This window comes from Pristis pectinata, chromosome 11 (assembly GCF_009764475.1).
Source record: "Pristis pectinata isolate sPriPec2 chromosome 11, sPriPec2.1.pri, whole genome shotgun sequence".
In the NCBI taxonomy this organism is placed as follows: Eukaryota; Metazoa; Chordata; class Chondrichthyes; order Rhinopristiformes; family Pristidae; genus Pristis; species Pristis pectinata.
The window spans coordinates 985168-1005692 of record NC_067415.1 but is presented as its reverse complement, the minus strand read 5'-3'; the positions used below and the strand labels follow the sequence as shown (position 1 = coordinate 1005692).

The window sequence follows — 20525 nt, the reverse complement described above, 5'->3', positions numbered from 1 at the left end:
CTATCTCTGCCTCTCATAATTTTATAAACCTCTATCAGGTCTCCCCTCAGCCTCCACCGCTCCAGAGAAAACAACCCAAGTTTGTCCAACCTCTCCTTACAGCTCATACCCTCTAATCCTGGTGGACCTCCTCTGCACCCTCTCCAAAGCCTGCACATCCTTTCTGTAACGGGGTGACCAGAACTGCTCACAATACCCCAGAAGTGCCCCAGCCAATGTTTTATACAGCTGTAACGTAACTTGCTGATTTTCATAGTCAACACCCTGCCTGATGAAGGCAAGGATGCCACACGCTTCCTTTACCAACCTATCCCTTTCAGGGAGCTGTGGACCAGATCCCTCCCTACATCGATGCTGCTGAGGGTCCTGCCATTTACCGTGCACTCGCTCTCTGTGGAGTTTGCACATTCTCCCTGTGACCGTGAGGGTTTCCCATGGGTGCTCCGGGTTCCTCCCACATCCCAAAGGCATGCAGGTGGGTGGGCTAACTACCCCTAGAATGGGTGAGTGAGCTAATTACCCCTCAAACAGATGGAGTGGCAATCTGTATCTTGCCCTGAACTTATCTCTGGGTCTCACAGTTTGCAACATTCCCAGATTTTATGCTGCTGGTGACCTCTGGAATTATCACCGTGTCCCCGGGCTCAGTCGGAGGGTGCAGAGGTCCAGTGCTGACCCCTGAGGATCTGCCTCGTGTTCTCCCTGGTCAACACTCTGCCGCAAGCACAGAAAGCAGGGAGAGTTATCAGAGATTCGTTATCAGATGTCAGGGGCTTGCTTACTGGACACAGACGTGTTGGCAAGGATGACAGTTATTGTCCGTAATCTGGTGCTTTGAGAAATACCTTGTGAAAGAGTCTAAGCTTCAGGGACAGTTTGTTCTAGCTCTGATGTCCTGGCCAATTGTCCTGCTGTGTTTGCTTTAAGTGAGCAGGTATATATACAGCCCCAGCCCCGGTCACCCAGTGCAGACAGAGTCCCTGGAGCAACATGAAGTTCCTGCTGGGAGAACTCTGTCTCTGCTTGGTCGTGACTCTGTCCCTCTCTTTGCCTCGGTGAGTAAAGAAGGATTCCTTCCCCTGTCACAGTGTGGGCAGCGAGTGAGCCCAGGGAGTGAAGGGGCAGTGGGTAGCAGCTCAGTGGGGGCAGAACAGCGGGTAGAGCCACTGTCTCCCAGCTCTAGAGACCCGAGTTCAATCCCAACCTCGGGCCTTCTCTGTGTGGAGTTTGCACGTTCTCCCTGTGACCGCATGGGTTTCCCCCAGGGCTCCGGTTCCCTCCCACATCGCAAAGACTTGCAGGTCGGTGGGTTAACTGCCTGCTGTAAACTGCCCCTGGTGTGTAGGTGAGGGGTAGAATTGTTGGGAATGTGGGGAGATTAAATTGGGATCACTGTAAACGGACACCTTTCTGCCAGAGTGAATGACAGGGCCCTGGGCACTGTTGGAGGACAGAGAGACCTGGGGTTCCCTGAAAATGGTATCACGGGTAGACAGGGTGGTGATGGTGTTTAGTACACTTACAGTTATAGAGCAATACAGCATGGATACAGGCCCTTCGGCCCCATCAGTCCATGCCAGCCACGGTGCCCACTCAGCTAGTCCCAATTTCCTGTGTTCGGCCCAGATCCCTCCAAGCCCCGCCCCTCCGTGTACCTGTCCAAGTGATACTGTTGTACCTGCCTCACCCACTTCCTTGGGCAGCTCGTTCCATATACTCACCACCCTCTGTGTGAGAAAGTTACCCCTCAGGTCCCTTTTAAATCTTTCCCCTCTCACCCTAAACCTATGCCCCCTAGTTTTGGACTCCCCTACCCTGGGGATATAAGGCTCACTGGCCTATCATTTCCTGGTTTGTCTCTGTTGCCTGTCTTAAACAGAGGAACAACATTGGGTATTCTCCAGTCCTCTGGGACCTTGCCCGTGGCTAGAGACAAAACAAAGATCTCAGTTAAGGCCCCAGTAATCTCCTCTCTTGCCTCTCTCAGTACCCTGGGACAGATCCCAACAGGCCTCTGTGTCCCAGTGCAGTAACGAGCAGCCGAGCTAACACACAGGCTGCTGCCCACAGTGGTCACCCTGCCAACATCGACCGTCTGGGCTGTCCTGTGTAGAGTGGTCACTCAGACAGGGGACAGGAGGAAGGGTGGTCAACCCGGGGAGGAAACCAGAGCACCTGGGGGACCCATGGAGAACGTGCAAACTCCACACAGACAGCACCCGAGGTCAGGATCGAACCCGGTGAGGCAGCAGCACTACCCGCTGAAAGGAATCTGGAGTAAATGGGAGGGAAAAGGAATTGGTGGATAAATTTATTGACGAGAATTTGTTTAGTCCCAGGACGAAGATCAGCAGCGGCGCAGACAGTCCAGAGCCCACCATCCCAGGTAATGTCCTCTCTGTTGTCATCCCCCCTCCCCCCCCTCTCCACATACCACCCTCCCCTCCCCCTCCATCCCACTCCACCTCCCCCTCCCTTCCCCCTCCCTTCCCCTTCTCCTCCCTCCCCACTGTCCCATCCCTTCCCTCCCCTTCTCCTCCTTCCCCTCCCTCCCTCTCTCCCCCCTCCCCTCCCTCCCCCATCTCCCTCCCCACGTAGTAAAATCCTGTGCACATCCCATTCCCACGGAAGATAATGTCCGTCGGCCCAACCTATCTGGGCCATGGGAAAAACACTGTCCAATCAGGATCAACGGGATCCATTTTCAGTCAGCTGTGGCCTCCTCACCATCCCATTGGTTACAATGGCAGAGGGCACAGCCATCTCCGTCCAGGGAGATCTGAGCCCTGGCATTCAATGGTGTGACCACGGCTGAGGCCACACCACAACACTGCCACCCCCTCAATGGGACAAAGCACAGGGCAGTCAGGGATGGGCACTAAAAGCTGCCTGCCAGTCACGCTCAGATCCCACCAACTCAACAACAGAGTCCAACCACATTTATAAATCTGCCAGTGGCACCAATGTTGTTGGCTGAATCACAGATTGCAATGAGGAGGTGTACAGGAGTGAGACTTGGATTTCAGTGAGGCGTTTGAAAAAGTTCCTCATGGAAGGCTCATTCAGAAAGTCAGGAGGCATGGGATCCAGGGGAACTTGGCAGTGTGGATTCAGAATTGGCTTTTGCCCACATGGAAGACAGAGGGTGGTGGTAGATGGAGCGTATTCTGCCTGGAGGTCGGTGACCAGTGGTGTTCTGCAGGGATCTGTTCTGGGACCCCTGCTCTTTGTGATTTTTATAAATGACTTGGATGAGGATGTGGAAGGGTGGGTTAGTAAGTTTGCAGATGACACGAAGGTTGGTGGTGTTGTGGATAGTGTAGAAGGTTGCTGTAGGTTACAACAGGACATTGATAGGATGCAGAGCTGGGCTGAGAAGTGGCAGATGGAGTTCAACCCGGATAAATGTGAAGTTGTACACTTTGGGAGATTGAATTTGAAGGCAGAATACAAGGTTAATGGCAGGACTCTTAGCAGTGTGGAGGAGCAGAGGGATCTTGGGGTCCACGTCCATCGATCCCTCAGGGTTGCCACGCAGGCCGATAGGGTTGTTAAGAAGGCATATGGAGTGTTGGCCTTCATTAGTCGGAGTATTGAGTTCAAGAGCCGTGAGGCGATGTTGCAGCTCTATAGAACTCTGGTCAGACCACACTTGGAGTATTGTGTTCAGTTCTGGTCGCCTCATTATAGGAAGGATGTGGAAGCTTTAGAGAGGGTGCAGAGGAGATTTACCAAGATGTTGCCTAGTTTGGAGAGCATGTCTTATGAGGATAGGTTGAGTGAGCAAGGACTTTCCTCTTTGGAGAGAAGGAGGATGAGAGGTGACTTGATAGAGGTGTACAAGATGATAAGAGGCATAGATCAAGTGGACAGTCAGAGACTTTTTCCCAGGGCGAAAATAGCTAACATGAGGGGCCATTACAGGAAGGTATGGGGTGATGTCAGAGGCAAGTTTTTTACACAGAGTATTGGGTGCGTGGAACACACTGCCAACAGAGGTTGTGGGGGCAGTTACATTAGGGGCATTTAAGAGACTCTTAGACACATGAATGATAGAGAAATGGAGGGCTATGTGGGAGGGAAGGGTTACATAGATCTTAGAGCAGTATAAAATGTCAGCACAACATTGTGGGCCGAAGGGCCTGTACTGTGCTGTAGTGTTCTATGTCCTTAAATCTGCTGCTTGAGTGGTGTTGCAATGACAACCTTGCACTCGATGTCAGCAAGACCAAGGAGCTGATTGTGGACTTCAGGGGGAAGTCAGGAGAACACACACCAGTCCTCACTGAGGGGTCAGCGGTAGAAAGGGTGAGCAGCTTCAAGTTCCTGGGCGTCAACATCTCGGAGGATCTATCCTGGGCCCAACACATTGATGCAACTACAAAGAAGGCACGCCATTGTTTCTACTTTCTTAGAAGTTTAAGGAAATTCGGCACATCATCGAAGACTCTGACAAACTCCTCCAGATGTTCAGTGGAAAACATTCTGACTGGTTGCATCACGGCCTGCTGTGGGATCTCCAACACACAGGAACACGAGAGTGGTGGACTCAGCCAGTTCCATCACGGGTACAGCTCTCCCCATCATTGAGGACATCTACAAGAGGCGATGTCTCAGGAAGGTGACATCCATCATCAGGGACCCCCACCATCTGGGCCGTGCCCTCTTCTCAATGCTGCCATCAGGCAGGAAGTACAGGAGCCTGAGGACCCACACCTCAAGGTTCAACAACAGCTTCTTCCCTTCAACCATTCAGTTCTTGAACCAACCAGCGAAACCATCTCTCCCTCAGTAAGCAACACTAAAACTAAACTAAATTATACAAGAGAACACAATTAGAACAAAAAAACTATAGTTCAATGACCTCTTTGAAATAGTTTTTTTATTCTAATTGTGTTCTCTTGTATAATTTATGTTTAGTTTACGTTTTTCTTGTGAATGCTGCTTATCTGCTGCTCTATGCCTGTGATGCTGCTGCAGGGAAGTTTTTCATTGTACCCGTGCACACACGGACTTGTGTCTATGACAATAAACTCAACTTTGACTTTGACTTTGATGATCAGGTCCCAACAGATAAATCCCTGAGCCCAGGACCCTGTCCAGTGGCGGGGGGGTGTGAGCAGTGTCACCAGAGCACTGTCCAGTGGCGGGAGGTGTGAGCAGTGTCACCAGAGTACTGTCCGGGGGGGGGGGGGGGGGGGGGGGGTTGTGAGCAGTGTCACCAGGACCTCTGTACACAGGCTGGTCTTTGTGTTTTCCAGGTTCCCCCGATCGATGTGATGGACTTGGATTTGATGCGGCTGTTTTGGATGAAGTGGGAACGCCCTTGTATTTCAGGGGTAAGACCTGAAGGACAAGTTCCTCATCCCCTCCCCGATCTTACACCCACAACAGCTGAGCTGGGCTCAGTCCCCATGTTCCTCGGTGCTGAGATCTGCCCCACCAGAGGGCTGTTGGGTGACAGTGAGGAAGGGCCTGGTCCACCACTGGAGGATTTAAATTCGGTCAATGAAACAAATCAGGAGTTGGGATCAGGGATGTTGGCTGTAACAGCTGGACTGTCACAACACAACAAGCCTCTCCAACACTTTTTAGGAAGGGTATGTGGATCTTTCTGCAGCCTGGAGTCCACAGTTTGAGGGCAAATCCTCCCAGTGTTCCAGGGCTGAGGTTGTCCACCCTTCAGGTGGGTCTGGGACAGCTCTGGGTGGTTGACCAGGGGTTTGTGTGTGTGTGGGGGGGAGATGGTTTGGCCGTTACAGAGTGAGATCAGTATCACTGAGGCTGAGGAGTTTTACATTCTGCTCAGCAAACTCTTTGGGCTGGTGAGGTGACTGATGGCTGTTTCCGGCACTTTCCATCTGACAGATGCGTTTGTGTGGAAGGGGTTCCATGGAACAGCCAAGCTGATCAACAGCACCTGGCCCCAGCTGCCCTCTCACCTCGACGCTGCCTTCCGCATGCACCACAGCAATGACCCAGCTCATCACGACAGGACATTCTTCTTCAAGGTACGTCCTGTGGTCACTGGTCAAGGTAAATGGTGTGGTCACCAGTCAAGGTATGTCCCTTATTTTAGTAAGGCGTTTGACAAGCTTCCTCATGGAAGGCTCATCCAGAAAATCATGAGCCATGGAATCCACGGAGACTTGGCTGTATGGATTCGGACTTGGCTCACCCACAGAAGACAGAGGGTGGTGGTAGATGGAGCGTATTCTGCCTGGAGGTTGGTGACCAGTGGTGTTCCACAGGGATCTGCTCTGGGACCCCTGCTCTTTGTGATTTTTTTATAAATGACTTGGATGAGGAAGTGTGGGGATGGGTTAGTAAGTTTGCAGATGACACGAAGGTTGGAGGTGTTGTGGATAGTGTAGAAGGTTATCGTAGGTTACAACGGGATATAGACAGGATGCAGAGCTGGGCGGAGAAGTGGCAGATGGAGTTCAATCTGGAGAAGTGTTAAGTGATACACTTTGGAAGATTGAACTTGAAGGCAGAGTACAAGGTCAATGGCAGGATTCTTAGCAGTGTGGAGGAACAGAGGGATCTTGGGGTCCATGTCCATAAATCCCTCAAGGTTACCATGCAGGTTGATAGGGTGGTTAAGAAGGTGTATGGTGTGCTGGCCTTCATTAGTCGGGGTACTGAGTTCAAGAGCTGTGAGGTGATGTTGCAGCTCTATAGAATTCTGGTTAGACCACACTTGGAGTATTATGTTCAGTTCTGGTCGCCTCATTATAGGAAGGATGTGGAAGCTTTAGAGAGGGTGCAGAGGAGATTTACCAGGATGTTGCCTGGATTAGAGAACAGATCTTATGAGGGAAAGGTTGAGTGAGCTCAGCTTTTTCTCTTTGGAGTGACGCAGGATGAGAGGCAACTTGATAGACACTTGATATAAGATTTTGAGGGGCATAGATAGAGCGGACGGCCAGCACCTTTTCCCCAGGGCGGCAATGGCCAATACCAGAGGACATCCGTTTAAGGCCAGAGGAGGAAAGTTTAGGGGAGATGTCAGAGGTAGGTTCTTTACACGGAGAGTGGTGGGTGCCTGGGACGCACTGCTGGCGGTGGTGGTAGAGGCTGATACAACAGGGACATTTAAAAGACTCTTAGACAGGGACATGGATGTAAGAGAAATGGAGGGTTATGGGCTGTGTGGGAGGGAAGGGTTCGATTGATCATGGAGTAGGTTTATATAGGTCGGCACAACATGGTGGGCCGAAGGGCCTGTACTGTGCTGTACTCGTCTATGTTACGGAAGGTCCTCTGGTCACTGGTCAAGGAAATATGTGCTGGCCCTGAGGTGGGTCCAGGGGAAGTTCACCAGAACGATCTTGAACCCTATCGGGGTACGTCTTGGGATTTGCTGGTGAGTTTCACTGAACAGGAACCTAAAAGAGGCACATTTGCAAATTGTTAGTTAATAGTTGATTGGCTAATAAGCTAATTAACATCAGCCAATAAAAAGTAGGTAGGGGCAAGCAGAGCGGCCATTTGGAGTGGGGAGGCAGAGTAAATAGCCCAGGTGTGGGGAGTGCCAGCAGCTCTTTGAAAAGGCTTCAGTGAGAAGGCCCAGGTAAGAACAGGTAAGGTTTTATTTTGTTGTTGATCCTTGGTCCTTGATTCAGTGTAGGCAGGATGGCAGTAAGGGCAGTGGAACGCTCCTCCTGTAAGATGTGGGATACCATAGAACCATAGAACAATACAGGCCCTTCAGCCCACCATGTTGTGCCGACCTCTAAACCTCGCTTAAGACTATCTAACCCTCTTCCTCCCACATATCCCTCTGTTTTAAATTACTCCATATGCTTATCTAACAATCTCTTGAACTTGACCAACGTATCAGCCTCCACCACCACCCCAGGCAGCACATTCCATGCCCCAACCACTCTCTGGGTGAAAAACCTCCCTCTGATATCTCCCTTGAACTTCCCACCCATTACTTTAAAGCCATGCCCTCTTGCATTGAGCATTGGTGCCCTGGGAAAGAGGTGCTGGCTGTCCACTCTATCTATTCCTCTTAATATTTTGTATACCTCTATCATGTCTCCCCTCATCCTCCTCTCCAAAGAGTAAAGCCCTAGCTCCCTTAGTCTCTCCTCATAATCCATACTGTCCAAACCAGGCAGCATCCTGGTAAATCAGGGAACCTCACCGTCTCCCTGGTGACGACATCTGCAGGAAGTGCACCCAGCTGCAGCTCCTGACTGACCAGGTCAGGGAACTGGAGCGGGAGTTGGATGTACTCAGGACCATCCAGGAAGCTGAAAACCTCATAGATGAGACTTTTGCCAAGGTGGTCACACCCAGGGTACAGGCTGCAGATAGATGGGTGACCACCAGGAGAAGTAAGGGGAGTAAGCAGTCAGTGCAGGGTTCCCCTGTGACCATACCCCTCAGCAACGTCCTCCCCTTTGGATACTGCTGGGAGGTGGGGGGTGACCTATCAGGGCACAGCAGCAGCAGCCAGGTCAGTGGCACTGTGGCCGGCTCTGAGGCTCAGCAGGGAAGGGTAAAGTCAGGCAGAGCGATAGTGATAGGAGACTTGATAGTGGGACAGACAGGAGATTCTGTAGCCGCGAAAGAGACACTAGGATGGTGTGTTGCCTCCCAGGTGCTAGGGTCGGGGATGTCTCAGAGTGGCTACAGAATATTCTCAAGGGGGAGGGTGAGCAACCAGAGGTCGTGGTGCACGTTGGCACCAATGACACAGGTAGAAAGGGGGAAGAGGTCCTGTGCAGTGAGTATAGGGAGTTAGGAAAGAGGCTGAAGAGCAGGACCTCCAAGGTCATAATCTCTGGATTACCCCTGGTGCCACGGGCTAGTCAGGGCAGGAACAGGATGATAGAACAGATGAATGAGTGGCTGATGAACTGGTGCAGGGGCAGGGTTTCAGGTTCTTGGATCATTGGAACCCCTACTGGGGCAGGGGTGACCTGTACAAGAGGGGAGGGTTGCACTTCAACTGGAGGGGAACCAATATCCTGGCCGGGAGGTTCGCTAGTGCTGCTCGGGAGGGTTTAACCTAGTTTGACAGGGGATAGGAACCAGAACACCGGGTCAGAAAGTGGAGGGACTGAGAGGAAGGGAGATGTCAGGGCCAGTAAACACAGGCAGGAGCAAAGTAGCAGACATGATGGGACGGACAGTTTGAAGTGTGTGTATTTGAATGCTGGGAGTATTATGGGCAAGGGAGATGAACTTAGAGCATGGGTCAGTACATGGAACTGTGATGTTGTGGCCATTACGGAGACTTGGTTGAGAGAGGAACAGGAATGGGTGCTTCATGTTCCAGGGGTTCAATGTTTTAGAAAAGACAGAGAGGGAGGTAAGAGAGGCAGGGTGGCAGTGGGCAGTGGAGGGGGAGTTGTGCTACTAATCAGAGAAATAACACAGCTGCACTCAGAGGGCTCGTCCACTGAGTCTATGTGGGTAGAACTCAAAAATAAGAAAGGTGCAATCACTCTGATGGGATTATACTGCAGACCCCCCGACAGCCACCGGGACATTGAGGAACAGATATGCAGGCAGATTAGGGAAAGGTGTAAGAACAACAGGGTTGTTGTAACTTCAACTTCCCGGATATGAACTGAGACCTCCTTCGTGTAAGAGGGTTAGACGGGGCAGAATTTGTTAGGTGCATCCAGGAGGGTTTCTTAAACCAATATGTCAATAGTCCAATGAGACGAGGGGCCGTACTGGACCTGGTGTTGGGTAACGAGCCTGGCCAGGTGACCGACCTTTCAGTGGGAGAACAGTGAGGGAACACTGACCACAACTCCTTAAGTTAAGATCACTATAGATAAGGATAAGTATGGATCTTGCGGAGAGTATTAAATTGGAGCTGGGCAAATTACGGGAGCATCAGGCAGGAACTAGGGAGAGTTAATTGGGAACAGCTGTTTTTGGGCAAGTCCACACCTGACATGTGGAGGGGGTTTAAAGACCAACTGCACAGAGCACAGGACAGGGATGTTCCAGCAAGAAGGAAGGATGAGGACGGCAGGGGAAGGGAACCTTGGATGTCGAGAGAGGTGGTGAATTTAGTCAAGAAGAGAAAGGAAAAGAATGTAAAGCTCAGGAAGCTGGGATCAAACGGAGCACTTGAGGATTATAAAGAAGCCAGAAAGGAACTCAAGAAGGGAACTAGGAGAGCCAGGAGGAGCCGAGAAAAGTCCTTGGCAAGTAGGATTAAAGAGAATCCCGAGGCATTCTGTACATACGTCAAGAGCAGGAGGATAACTAGGGAGAGGGTAGGACCACTCAAGGATAAAGGTGGGAACCTGTGCTTGGAAGCAGAGGAGGTGGCCGAGGTCTTTAATGAGTACCTTGCATCAGTATTTCCCAAGGAGAAGGATGTGGAGGGGAGGGAGATTGGTGTGAAGAAGGCGTACGGCATGCTTGCCTTTTTAATTGAGGTACAGAGTTCAAGAGTCAGGAAGTTATGTTGCAGCTTTATAAAACTTTAGTTAGGCCGCATCTGGAGTATTGCATTCAGTTCCAGTGACCCCATTACAGGAAGGGTTTGCAGGCTTTGGAGAAGGTGCAGAAGAGGTTCACCAGGATGCTGCCTGGATCAGAGGGCATGAGCTATGAGGAGAGGTTGGACAAACCTGGGTTGTTTTCTCTGGAGTGGCGGAGGCTGATGGGAGATGGAGTCATAGAGCACTACAGCACAGGAACAGGCCTTTTGGCCCATCTAGTTCATGCCGGCCTGGTTTTCTGCCTAGTCCCATCAACCTGCACCTGGACCATAGCCCTCCATACCTCTCTCATCCATGTACCTATCCAAACTTCTCTTAAATGTTACAACTGAACCCGCATCCACCACTTCCGCTGGCAGCTCGTTCCACACTCGCACCACCCTCTGAGGGAAGAAGTTCCCCCTCAGATTCCCCTTAAATATTTCACCTCTCACCCTAAACCTGTGACCTCTAGTTCTAGTCTCACCCAACATGAGGGGGAAAAAGCCTGCATGCATTCACCCTATCTCTGCCCCTCATAATTTTGTATACCTCTATAAGATCTCCCCTCATTCTCCTACACACCAGGGAATAAAGTCCTAACCTATTCAACCTTTCCCTGTAACTCAGGTCCTCGAGTCCTGGCAACATCCATGTAAATTTTCTCTGCACTTTTTCAAGCTTATTGATGTCTTTCCTGTAGGTAGGTGACCAGAACTGCACACAATACTCCAAATTCAGCCTCACCAACATCTTGTACAACTTCAACATAACATCCCAACTCCTGTACTCAGGATTATTAAGGGATTGGACAAGATAGAGACAGGAAATATGTTCCAGATGTTGGGGAAGTCCAGGACCAGGGGGCATGATTTAAGAATAAGGGCTAGGCCATTTAGGACAGAGGTGAGGAAAAACTTTTTCTCCCAGAGGGTTGTGAATTTGTGGAATGCACTGCCTCAGAGGGCAGTGGAGGCCAATTCTCTGGGCACTTTCAAGAAGGAGCTAGATAGGTTTCTTATAGATAGGGGAATCAAGGGATATGGGGACAAGGCAGGAACAGGATATTGATTGTTGAGGATCAGCCATGATCTCAAAATGGTGGTGCAGACTCGAAGGGCCGAATGGTCTACTTCTGCTCCTATTGTCTATTGTCTAAAGTGCCAGAAGCTCCCTTTACGACCCTACCTATCTGTGACGCCACTTTCAAGGAATTATGGATCTGTATTCCCAGGTCCCTTTGTTCTACCGCACACCTCAGTGCCCTACCGTTCACTGTGCAAGTCTTACCCTGGTTTGTCCTCCCAAAGTGCATCACCTCACACGTCTGCATTAAATTCCATCTGCCATTTCTTAGCCCATTTTCCCAGCTGGTCCAGATCACGCTGAAGCTTTGATAGCCTTCCTCGCTGTCCACTACGCCCCTGATCTTGGTGTCATCCCCAAATTTGCTGATCCAGTTTACCACATTATCAGCTAAGTCATTAATATAGATGATAAACAACAACGGGCCCAGCACCGATCCCTGCAGCACACCACGAGTCACAGGCCTCCAGTCAGTGAGATATCCATCTACTGCCAATCTCTGGCTTCTCCTGCTGAGCCAAGGTTGAATCCAACTGACTACTTCATCCTGAATGCCAAGTGACTTAACCTTCTGGACCAGCCTCCCATGCGGGACTTTGTCAAAGGCCTTGCTAAAGTCCATGTAGACAATGTCCACCGCCTTTCCCTCATCGACCTACTTGGTAACCTCCTCGAAAAACTCTATAAGATTGGTTAGACATGACCTACCACACGCAAAGCCATGTTGACTATCCCTAATCAGGCCCTGTCTATCCAAATACTTATACATCCTGTCCTCCAGAATACCTTCCAATAATTTACCCATGACTGACGTCAGGCTCACCGGCCTATAATTTCTCGGCTTATTCTTAGAGCTTTCTTAAACAACAGAACATTAGCTATCCTCCAGTCCTCCCGCACGTCACCTGTGGTTAAGGACATTTTAAATATCTCTGCCAGGGCCCCTGCAATTTCTGCACCAGCCTCCCACAGGGTCCGAGAGGACACCTTGTCAGGCCCTGGGGATTTATCCACCCAAATTCACCTCAAAACAGCCAGCACCTCCTCTTCTGTAATCCGGATATGGTCCATGACCTCACTGCTCTTGTTCCTGATCTGATAGAGGTTTATAAGATTATGAGAGGCACAAATAGACAGTCTGTATCTTTTTCCCAGTGTTGAAATGTCTAATACCAGAGGGCGTGCATTTAAGGTGAGAGGGGGAATGTTCAAAGGAGATGTGTGGGGCAGGTTTTTACACAGAGAGTGGTGGGTGCCTAGAATGTGCTGCCAGGGGTGGGGGTGGAGGCAGATACGATAGACAGGTTTAAGAGGCTCTTCGGTAGGCCTAAGAATGTGAAGGAGACGGAGGAATATAGACAGTGTATAGGCAGAAGGGGATGAGTTTAGTTGGGCGTTTGATCAGTAATTTAATTAGTTCGGCACAACATGGTGGGCTGAAGGGCCTGATCACGTGCTGTACTGTTCTGTGTTCTGTGATCCCAGGAGTGAAAGGCTTAATCTACGAGGAGCGTTTGATGTCTCTGGATCTGTACTCAGTGAAGCTCAGAAGGATGGGGGGGGGGATCTCATTGAAACCTACCGGATACTGAAAGGCCTGGATAGAGTGGACATGGAGAGGATGTTTCCATTAGTGGGAGAGTCTAGGATCCGAGGGACAGTCTAGGATACAGCTGCAGAATAAAGGGACGTCCTTTAGAACTGAGATGAGGAGGAATTTCTTCAGCCAGAGGGCGGTGAATCTGTGGAATTTGTTGCCACAGACGGCTGTGGAGGCCACGTCATTGGGTGTATTTAAGACAGATTGATCAGTAAGGGGGTTAAGGGTTATGGGGAGGAGGTGGGAGAATGGGGTTGAGAAAATCAGCCATGAACCAATGGCAGAGCTGACTCGATGGGCTGAATGGCCTTATTCTGCTCCTATGTCTTATGGTCAAGGACAATGTCAATATTGAGGAGCAGAGAGCGCTGGGATGTTGGGAGACTGGGGATGGGTGGAGACAGAGGGACAGATGGAAAAAGGAGCAAAATGGACCCAATGACAACGGCAGTTGGGTTGTTGGGTTGACAGGTTCCAGTCGGTGATCCGGGTGTTGGAGGGTCATGGAGCTGACGGGAAGGTCTGAGGAAGTGGGTTACATGGAAATAAATGTGGAATGGGATTGATGGGACAGGAGTTCCATGTGGGAGGGAGAGGTTACACTGACCGGAGTTTCTCGGTTTGCACACTGACCCACTGAACTCTCACCAATTCCCAGGGAAATCAGGTCTGGCAGTATCACGGCTCCACTCTAGAAGGCACATTCCTGATCCGTGACAAGTTCCCAGGAATTCCGGACAACCTTGACGGAGCGATAGGATGTTTCCAGGGAGACTGTGTGAAGGATTCCGTGCTGTTTTCCAAAGGTGATATTCCAGTTTCCTGCTCCCCCTTCATGTTTCCAGTGGGGATCAGACAAACAGGAGCCTGTGTTCCACGCACACGGATCATGTCGCCCACAGTCGTCTGCAGCCCCACACACGGACCACAGCCCCACACAGATCATGTCCCCCACACGTGGTCTGCGCGCCCCACATAGATCATGTCCCCCCACATGCGGTCTGCACGCCCCACACAGCTCATGTCCGCCCCACACGGATCATGTCCCCCACATGCGGTCCGCAGCCCCACATAGATCAATCATGTCCCCCACACGTGGTCCGCACACCCCACACGCAGTCCGCAGCCCCACACAGATCATGTCCGCCCCGCATGGATCATGTCCCCCACACACGGTCCGCACGCCCCACACACAGTCCACAGCCCCACACAGATCATGTTCCCCCCAACATGCAGTCCGCGTGCCCCACACACGGTCCATATCCCACACATGGTCCGTGGCCCCCACACGTGCAGTGGAGGGAGTGATCCCTTCAGGCAGGAAGGGAGCTGTTCCAAGCTGGACTGGTGTACAATGAAGGGGAATCTGCAGGTGGTGGTGCAGGTCTTGGGGTGTCAGGAGGTGAGTTCCTCGCCCAGGTTCCCCAGTCTCTGACCTGCTCCTGCAGTCACACTGTTCCTGTGCCAGGTCTGGTGGAGTTTCCCATCCCCGGGACCCCCAGCATGTTGTGGCGGGGGATTCAGTGAAAGGAGTGCCACTGAGTGCAATTCCAATGCACAGATACGTAAGAAGCTGCAGAACGTAGTGGACTCTGCCCAATACATCACAGGCACGTCCCTCCCCACCATTGGTAGTGTCTACAGGAGCTGCTGCCTTAAGAAGGCAACGTCCATCATCAGGGATCCCCACCATCCAGGCCGTGCCATCTTCTCGCAGCTACCATCGGGCAGGAGGTACAGAAGCCTGAAGTCCCACACCACCAGGTTCAGGAACAGCGACTTCCCTTCAACCATTCAGTTCTTGAACCAACCGGCACAACCCTGATCACTGCCTCAGTACAGCCACACCGGGACCGCTGTGCACTGCAATGGACCTTTTTTTTGTTCTAATTATGTGCTTTTTTTGTAAACATTGTGTATAATTTGTTTTTCTTGTGAACGCTGCTTATCTGCTGCTCTGTGCCTGTGATGCTGCTGCAAGTTTTTCATTGTACCTGTGCACACACGGACTTGTGCATCTGACAATAAACTCAACTTTCTAAATGTTCCCTGTCTGTGCAGGAGACACCATGTACGTCCTGGATCTCAGTGTCAAGACAGTGAAAGAAAGGAGCTGGCAAGGACTCAGGGGCTGTTCTGCATTGATGCAATGGGTCGACAGATATTACTGCTTCAAAGGAATAAACTTCACTCGCTTCAATCCCAGCAGTGGAGAAGTTCCTGCAGGATACCCAAAGGATGCCAGGGATTATTTCTTTAAATGTGAGGGACGAGGTGAGGGAACTGTTCTTGTTCTTCAGGATCCTGACTCTTGGAAATGGACAGAAAGTATAGATCTCCTCACAGCCCCCACTCCCGATCTCAGGCCAACAAGCCCCGGTACACCAAAACGTTCCTGACCAGCCAGTGACTCCAGCTCTCTGTACGTTCCCCATCTCCGGCTGATCCGCCACACACTCCGGATCCCCAACTAGTGACTCCACCATCCTTAAACATTTCCAGTCCCAACCTGAAGTATCCACCATCCCTCTGCCTCCGACCCACTGAGTTCTTCCAGCAGATTGTTCTTTGCTCAGCAATCCCAATCGCCGGCCACGGGCTCCCAGCCTGTGCACTTCTGTCCTTGCCTACTGACTCCAGCCCCTGACCCCTGTCCCCACGTCGCCCTGTCCTGACTGAAGCCATCGTTCACACACCCTTGGTGCTGCACCCTCAGCCCCAGTCAGTGCGCACACTCTGCCCGAGTCCCCCCTTGAGGGTGGGGGTTGACGGTTCTCCAGCTGAGGGTCTGGGGGTTTGTGTGTCTTGGGGGACTGACGATGGGCACCGATTTCTTCTGTTCAACAGGCCATTGGAGTGGGAACACCACCACTGACAGGAACATCTTCAACATCTGCAGCAATGTCTCCTTCGACGAGTTCGACGAGGACGAGCTGGGGAGGATGTATGCGTTCCGGAGTGAGTCCTAACAATGCAGCGAATGGGGGGAGGCCATTCGGCCCTTCATGATCACCTAGCTCAGCCAATTTTCCTGCATGAACCTTGTTTCCCTGGATCCCCCCAGTATCCGAAAATCTATCCATCGTTCTCATGAATACACGGAGTGACAGAGCCAGCACAGCCCAGGGGCTGAGAATTCCAGGGAGTCACCACACTCCCTGTCCCCGCCCTGACCTGCTGGCCCCTTACGTTGGGCAATGGTAACTGGTCTGATATCATCACATGTACCCAGATACAGTGAAAAGCTTTTGGTTGCACACCATCCAGACAGATCGTTGCGCATCTGTACATGGAGGTGGTACAGAGGGAAACAGACTGCAGAATGTAGTGTTCCTCAGCTCCAACCCTTTGCAATAAGAGTCAGTGTTGTTTGTCCTTTTCACGAGGGTGGGGAAGAGTCCTCCACAGGGACCCAGTGAGCAGTCACAAGGTGGCAGAGCGAGGTGTGGGTCTAGGGTTTCAGGGGGTGGAGGGGTTATGTACAGCATCAGGCTTGGCAGGTCTCCCCTGTGCTGCTTCCCACATGTTTCTGCTGACACCACAGGCAACTGGTACTTTCGGCTGGACGCAAAGCAGAGAGGCTGGCACCCCTGGCCGCTGAGCTCCGCCTGGCCGTCCCTGCATGGAAAGATAAACGGAGTCTTCAGCTGGAACAATAACATGTACTTCATCCAGGTGAGTTGTCTGCCTGAGGTCGGACTCGTCTTCAGGGGCTCCTGGGTCAGTCCACAGACGTCAGCAGGTACATTCATATAGCATGGATACAGGCCCTTCAGCCCAACACGACCCTGCTGACCATTCCTCAGTACCTGTGTCTGACTGTCCCTCAGTGTGTGTCTGACTAACTGTCTCTCGGTGTGTGACTGTCCCTTGGTATCCGACTGTCCCGCGGTGTGTGTCTGACTGTCCCTCAGTCTGTGTCTGACTGTCCACGAATTTCACTCTGTCCCCCAGTGTGGATTTATGACTGTCAATCTGTCTGTTTTTGACTCTTTCTCAGTACATATTTCTGATGATATGACCTTGTGTGTTTCCGACTGGGGGTTGGTATGTGTGCCGGGCAGGCACGGTAGTGTAGCAGTTAGCGTAACGCTTTACAGCGCCAGTGACCCAGGTTCAGTTCCGGCCGCTGTCTGTAAGGAGTTTGTATGTTCTCCCCGTGTCTGCGTGGGTTTCTCCGGGTGCCCCGGTTTCCTCCCACATTCCCAAGACGTACGGGTTAGGAAGTTGTGGGCATGCTAAGTTGGCACTGGAAGTGTGGGGACATTTGCGGGCTGCCCCCAGAACACTCTACGCAAAAGATGCATTTCACTGTGTTTCTATGTACGTGTGACTAACAAAGATATCCTATCTGTTTCCAACTGTGTGTCGGTGTGTGTTTCCGACTCTGATCAGTGATGATAAATCTGATTGTGATCTGATTCTGTACATTCCCAGTAAGTGATGGAGATCACTGATTTGCTGGTAATGCTCTTTAAGACACAGCACAAAACGTCCCGCACTGTTCTTCCCTTTTCCAGGGATCCCAGCTGTACATCTACAAAGCGGAGGCACGTTACACTCTGATTGAGGGATATCCAAAACCGGTCAGGGATGAGCTGGGAATTTCCAGCAGTGATGTTGACGCCACCTTCATCTGCCCGGGCACATCCGAGCTCTACATCATCATGGGTAAAGACCAAACGCTTTGTACCTTCCCTGCTGAACACTTGCTTCTGTCTGCCAGTGGTGGGAGACAACTGGTGTTGGTGTCGGAGTTCACTTGTTCAGTACTGAGGGGACCACACAGTCAATGGGTTGGTCCAGGTGACCATCGCCCTGGCAAAGGGCTTCCATCCGGGGAGTGAAACACGTTAAACTAAACCACAAAACCAATTCAGGTGCCCCTGTGTTGGCTCCAGACCACATTGGGGAATGAAAGGCGAGTCTGTATTTAGCTCTTTAATGTGTAGGCGGGGAGCTTGCTGAGGGGGTCCCACAGGAAACAGGCAGGAAGGGAGCAGGGCCTGGAACGTTGTCCTTTCCCAGGTGCTGGGACTTTTCCCAAGGACGGAGTGGACCACACCCGCTGGGTCTTCCCAGGAACTTAAATAAATAGAGACTTTGCAAAAAGTTGCAGAAGCTGGAAATCTGAAAAACACAAAATGCTGGAAACACTCAGCGGGTCAGGCAGCGTCTGTGGAGAAAGAGAGAGCTAATGTTTCTGGTTGAACTGCTTCCCGCCAAGCTCAATCATACAGCCAATCACATGCTGAGCTGCTTCACACAGGTGTTTGGTATCCTGAATGCCCTGAAGGCTGTTTGTGGGATCTTGCTGGATGGGGGTTGGAAGCAGCTGAATGGCTGTGCAGGTTGTGGGGTCCCGGGGGCTGTGGAAATGTTGCTCATTTGTTCTCACCCTCTCGCTGTCACGTTGCAGGGAACCACATGCAGATGGTCAACCTGCAGCACAGCCCCAGGGTGCTGGGCAACGGGATCCGCATCGGTCATTCAAAAGTGGATGGGGCGATGTGCAATGGTCAAGGGATTTTTGTCTTCGTTGGCACCCAGTACTACAGATACAACTCAACTTCCGAGCTGAGTTCGTGGAAGAACACGCCAGCACCAAGGAGCATCAAGCAGGACTTTCTGCATTGTCCACACCAAGTGCCTGCATCCCACCATCACTGAGAGCTCCTGCCCTCGGTTCCAACTCCTGAACACCTCCCCTCCATGTTGGCTGGGCACAGTGACCCTCAGATCCACTCAGTGACCTGTCCCTGGATCACACCAGGGTTGCCGAGATTCCAACTGCTTTGTGACCTGATCCCTTAAATAAATCCACTTTTGCTGCAACAGCTGTCACCTGCCTGTCATTTCTAACCACCCCCTGGGCTCATTCCCCCACATCTGGTCCGCCAACAGATCACTCCAAGATCGGGGGACGTGAGGGATGAGAGCACTGGATAACACCATTCAGATTCAGATCAGTTTATTGTCTCACACACACACACCCGGGTGCAATGAAATTCCTCAGTGGTGTGAAGCTCGCAGAGTGAACGGTGAACACAGTGGGAATAAATACAACAGGAAATGCAGCGACCAGCACGGAGCAACCGAATGGTGCAGAGTGCAGTGGGGCAGACTGAGGGAGTGCAGGAGGAGATGCTGACATGAGAGGAATGGAAAGGGGAGGGTTGAGGGTCTGAGAACCTGGCAGCACCACCGGGCGGGGGTGTGAGAGAGGTGACTAGGTCAGGAGTCCAACAGCAGTGGGGGAGAAGCTGTTCCTGAGTCTGGACGTCCGGATTTTCAGGCTCCTGGAGCTTCTCGCAGAAGGTAGGAGAGAGAGAAGGGAATGGCCAGGGTGACAGGTATCCCCGACGACACTGTCAGCCTTCCTGAAGCAACGCACGGTGAGGAGGGACTGGAGGGAAGAAGGTGGACAGTATCTACTGCTCTCTGCAGGTTCCGTCAGTTCAGAGCAGAGCGGTTGCTGTACCAGGCGGAGATGCAACCCGTCGGGATCCTTTCTATAGCACATCTGTTGGAGTTGGAGAGAATCCTCATGGACAAACCGAACCTTCCTACTACCAACCCTGTCTCTGCCCTATCTTTGCCCTCATAGTTTTGTACACCTCTGTCAGGTACCCCCTCAGCCTCCTTCACTCCAGGAAAACACACTCAGGCTCTCCAATCTCTCCATCCCAGGCCTGGCAGGTGAATCTCCTCTGCACCCTCTCCAGTGCAGTCACCTGCTTCCTGTGGTGTGGGGAGCAGAGCTGCACACAGTGGCCTCACCAGTGCGTTATAAAGTTGTACCAGCGCCTTGCTGCCCTTACGTTCTGTGGCCCAGCCAATGACGACAACATCTGAGTGCCTTCTTCACCATGTTATCCACCTGTGCTGCCACCCTCAGAGATCTTCAGACCTTTACACCGAAGTCTCTCCATTCCTCAACACTCCCCGAGGCCCTTCAGTCCATTGTGAACCTCCCAAAGTGCATCAATCACAATCGTCAGGATGACGTTCCATCTGCCACAGCTCTGCCATCCAACTGATCAATATCATCCTGTGGCCAACCGACTGTCCTCACTATCGACAGCACCACCGACTTTTGTGTTATCTGCAAACTTACTCATCATACTTTCCACACTCATTCCTAAGTTGTCAATGCATATAACAGTCAGGGTCCCAGCACCAGTCCCTGTGGGACACCACTGGACACAGGCTTCCAATCACAAAATAACCCTGCACCATCACCCTCTCTTATTACCAAGCCAATTTTGAATCCACTCTGCTAACTCGCCTTGGGCGCTAACCTTTTGAACGAGGTTCCCATGTGGGACCTTGTCCAAGGCCTGGCTGAAGTCCACATCAATCACACCTACTGCACT

The 20525-nt window shown here is 51.6% G+C and overlaps 1 protein-coding gene across 2 annotated transcripts; it reads left to right on the top strand.

The window, feature by feature from the left end:
- Window positions 1-940: 940 nt before the first annotated feature.
- Window positions 941-18984, top strand: LOC127576089 (hemopexin-like). 2 transcript variants are annotated; one of them, XM_052026474.1, is made up of 10 exons: window positions 941-1055; window positions 2334-2386; window positions 5262-5339; window positions 5869-6011; window positions 13808-13955; window positions 15211-15411; window positions 15997-16107; window positions 16694-16824; window positions 17670-17820; window positions 18569-18984. In XM_052026474.1, the coding sequence occupies exons 1-10, from the start codon at window positions 991-993 to the stop codon at window positions 18817-18819; spliced, it is 1332 nt and encodes a 443-aa protein (XP_051882434.1). In that variant the 5' UTR covers window positions 941-990; the 3' UTR covers window positions 18820-18984. The 2 variants fall into 2 exon arrangements, with proteins under 2 accessions (XP_051882434.1, XP_051882432.1); XM_052026472.1 differs by having other exon boundaries at window positions 15211-15423.
- Window positions 18985-20525: the final 1541 nt, after the last annotated feature.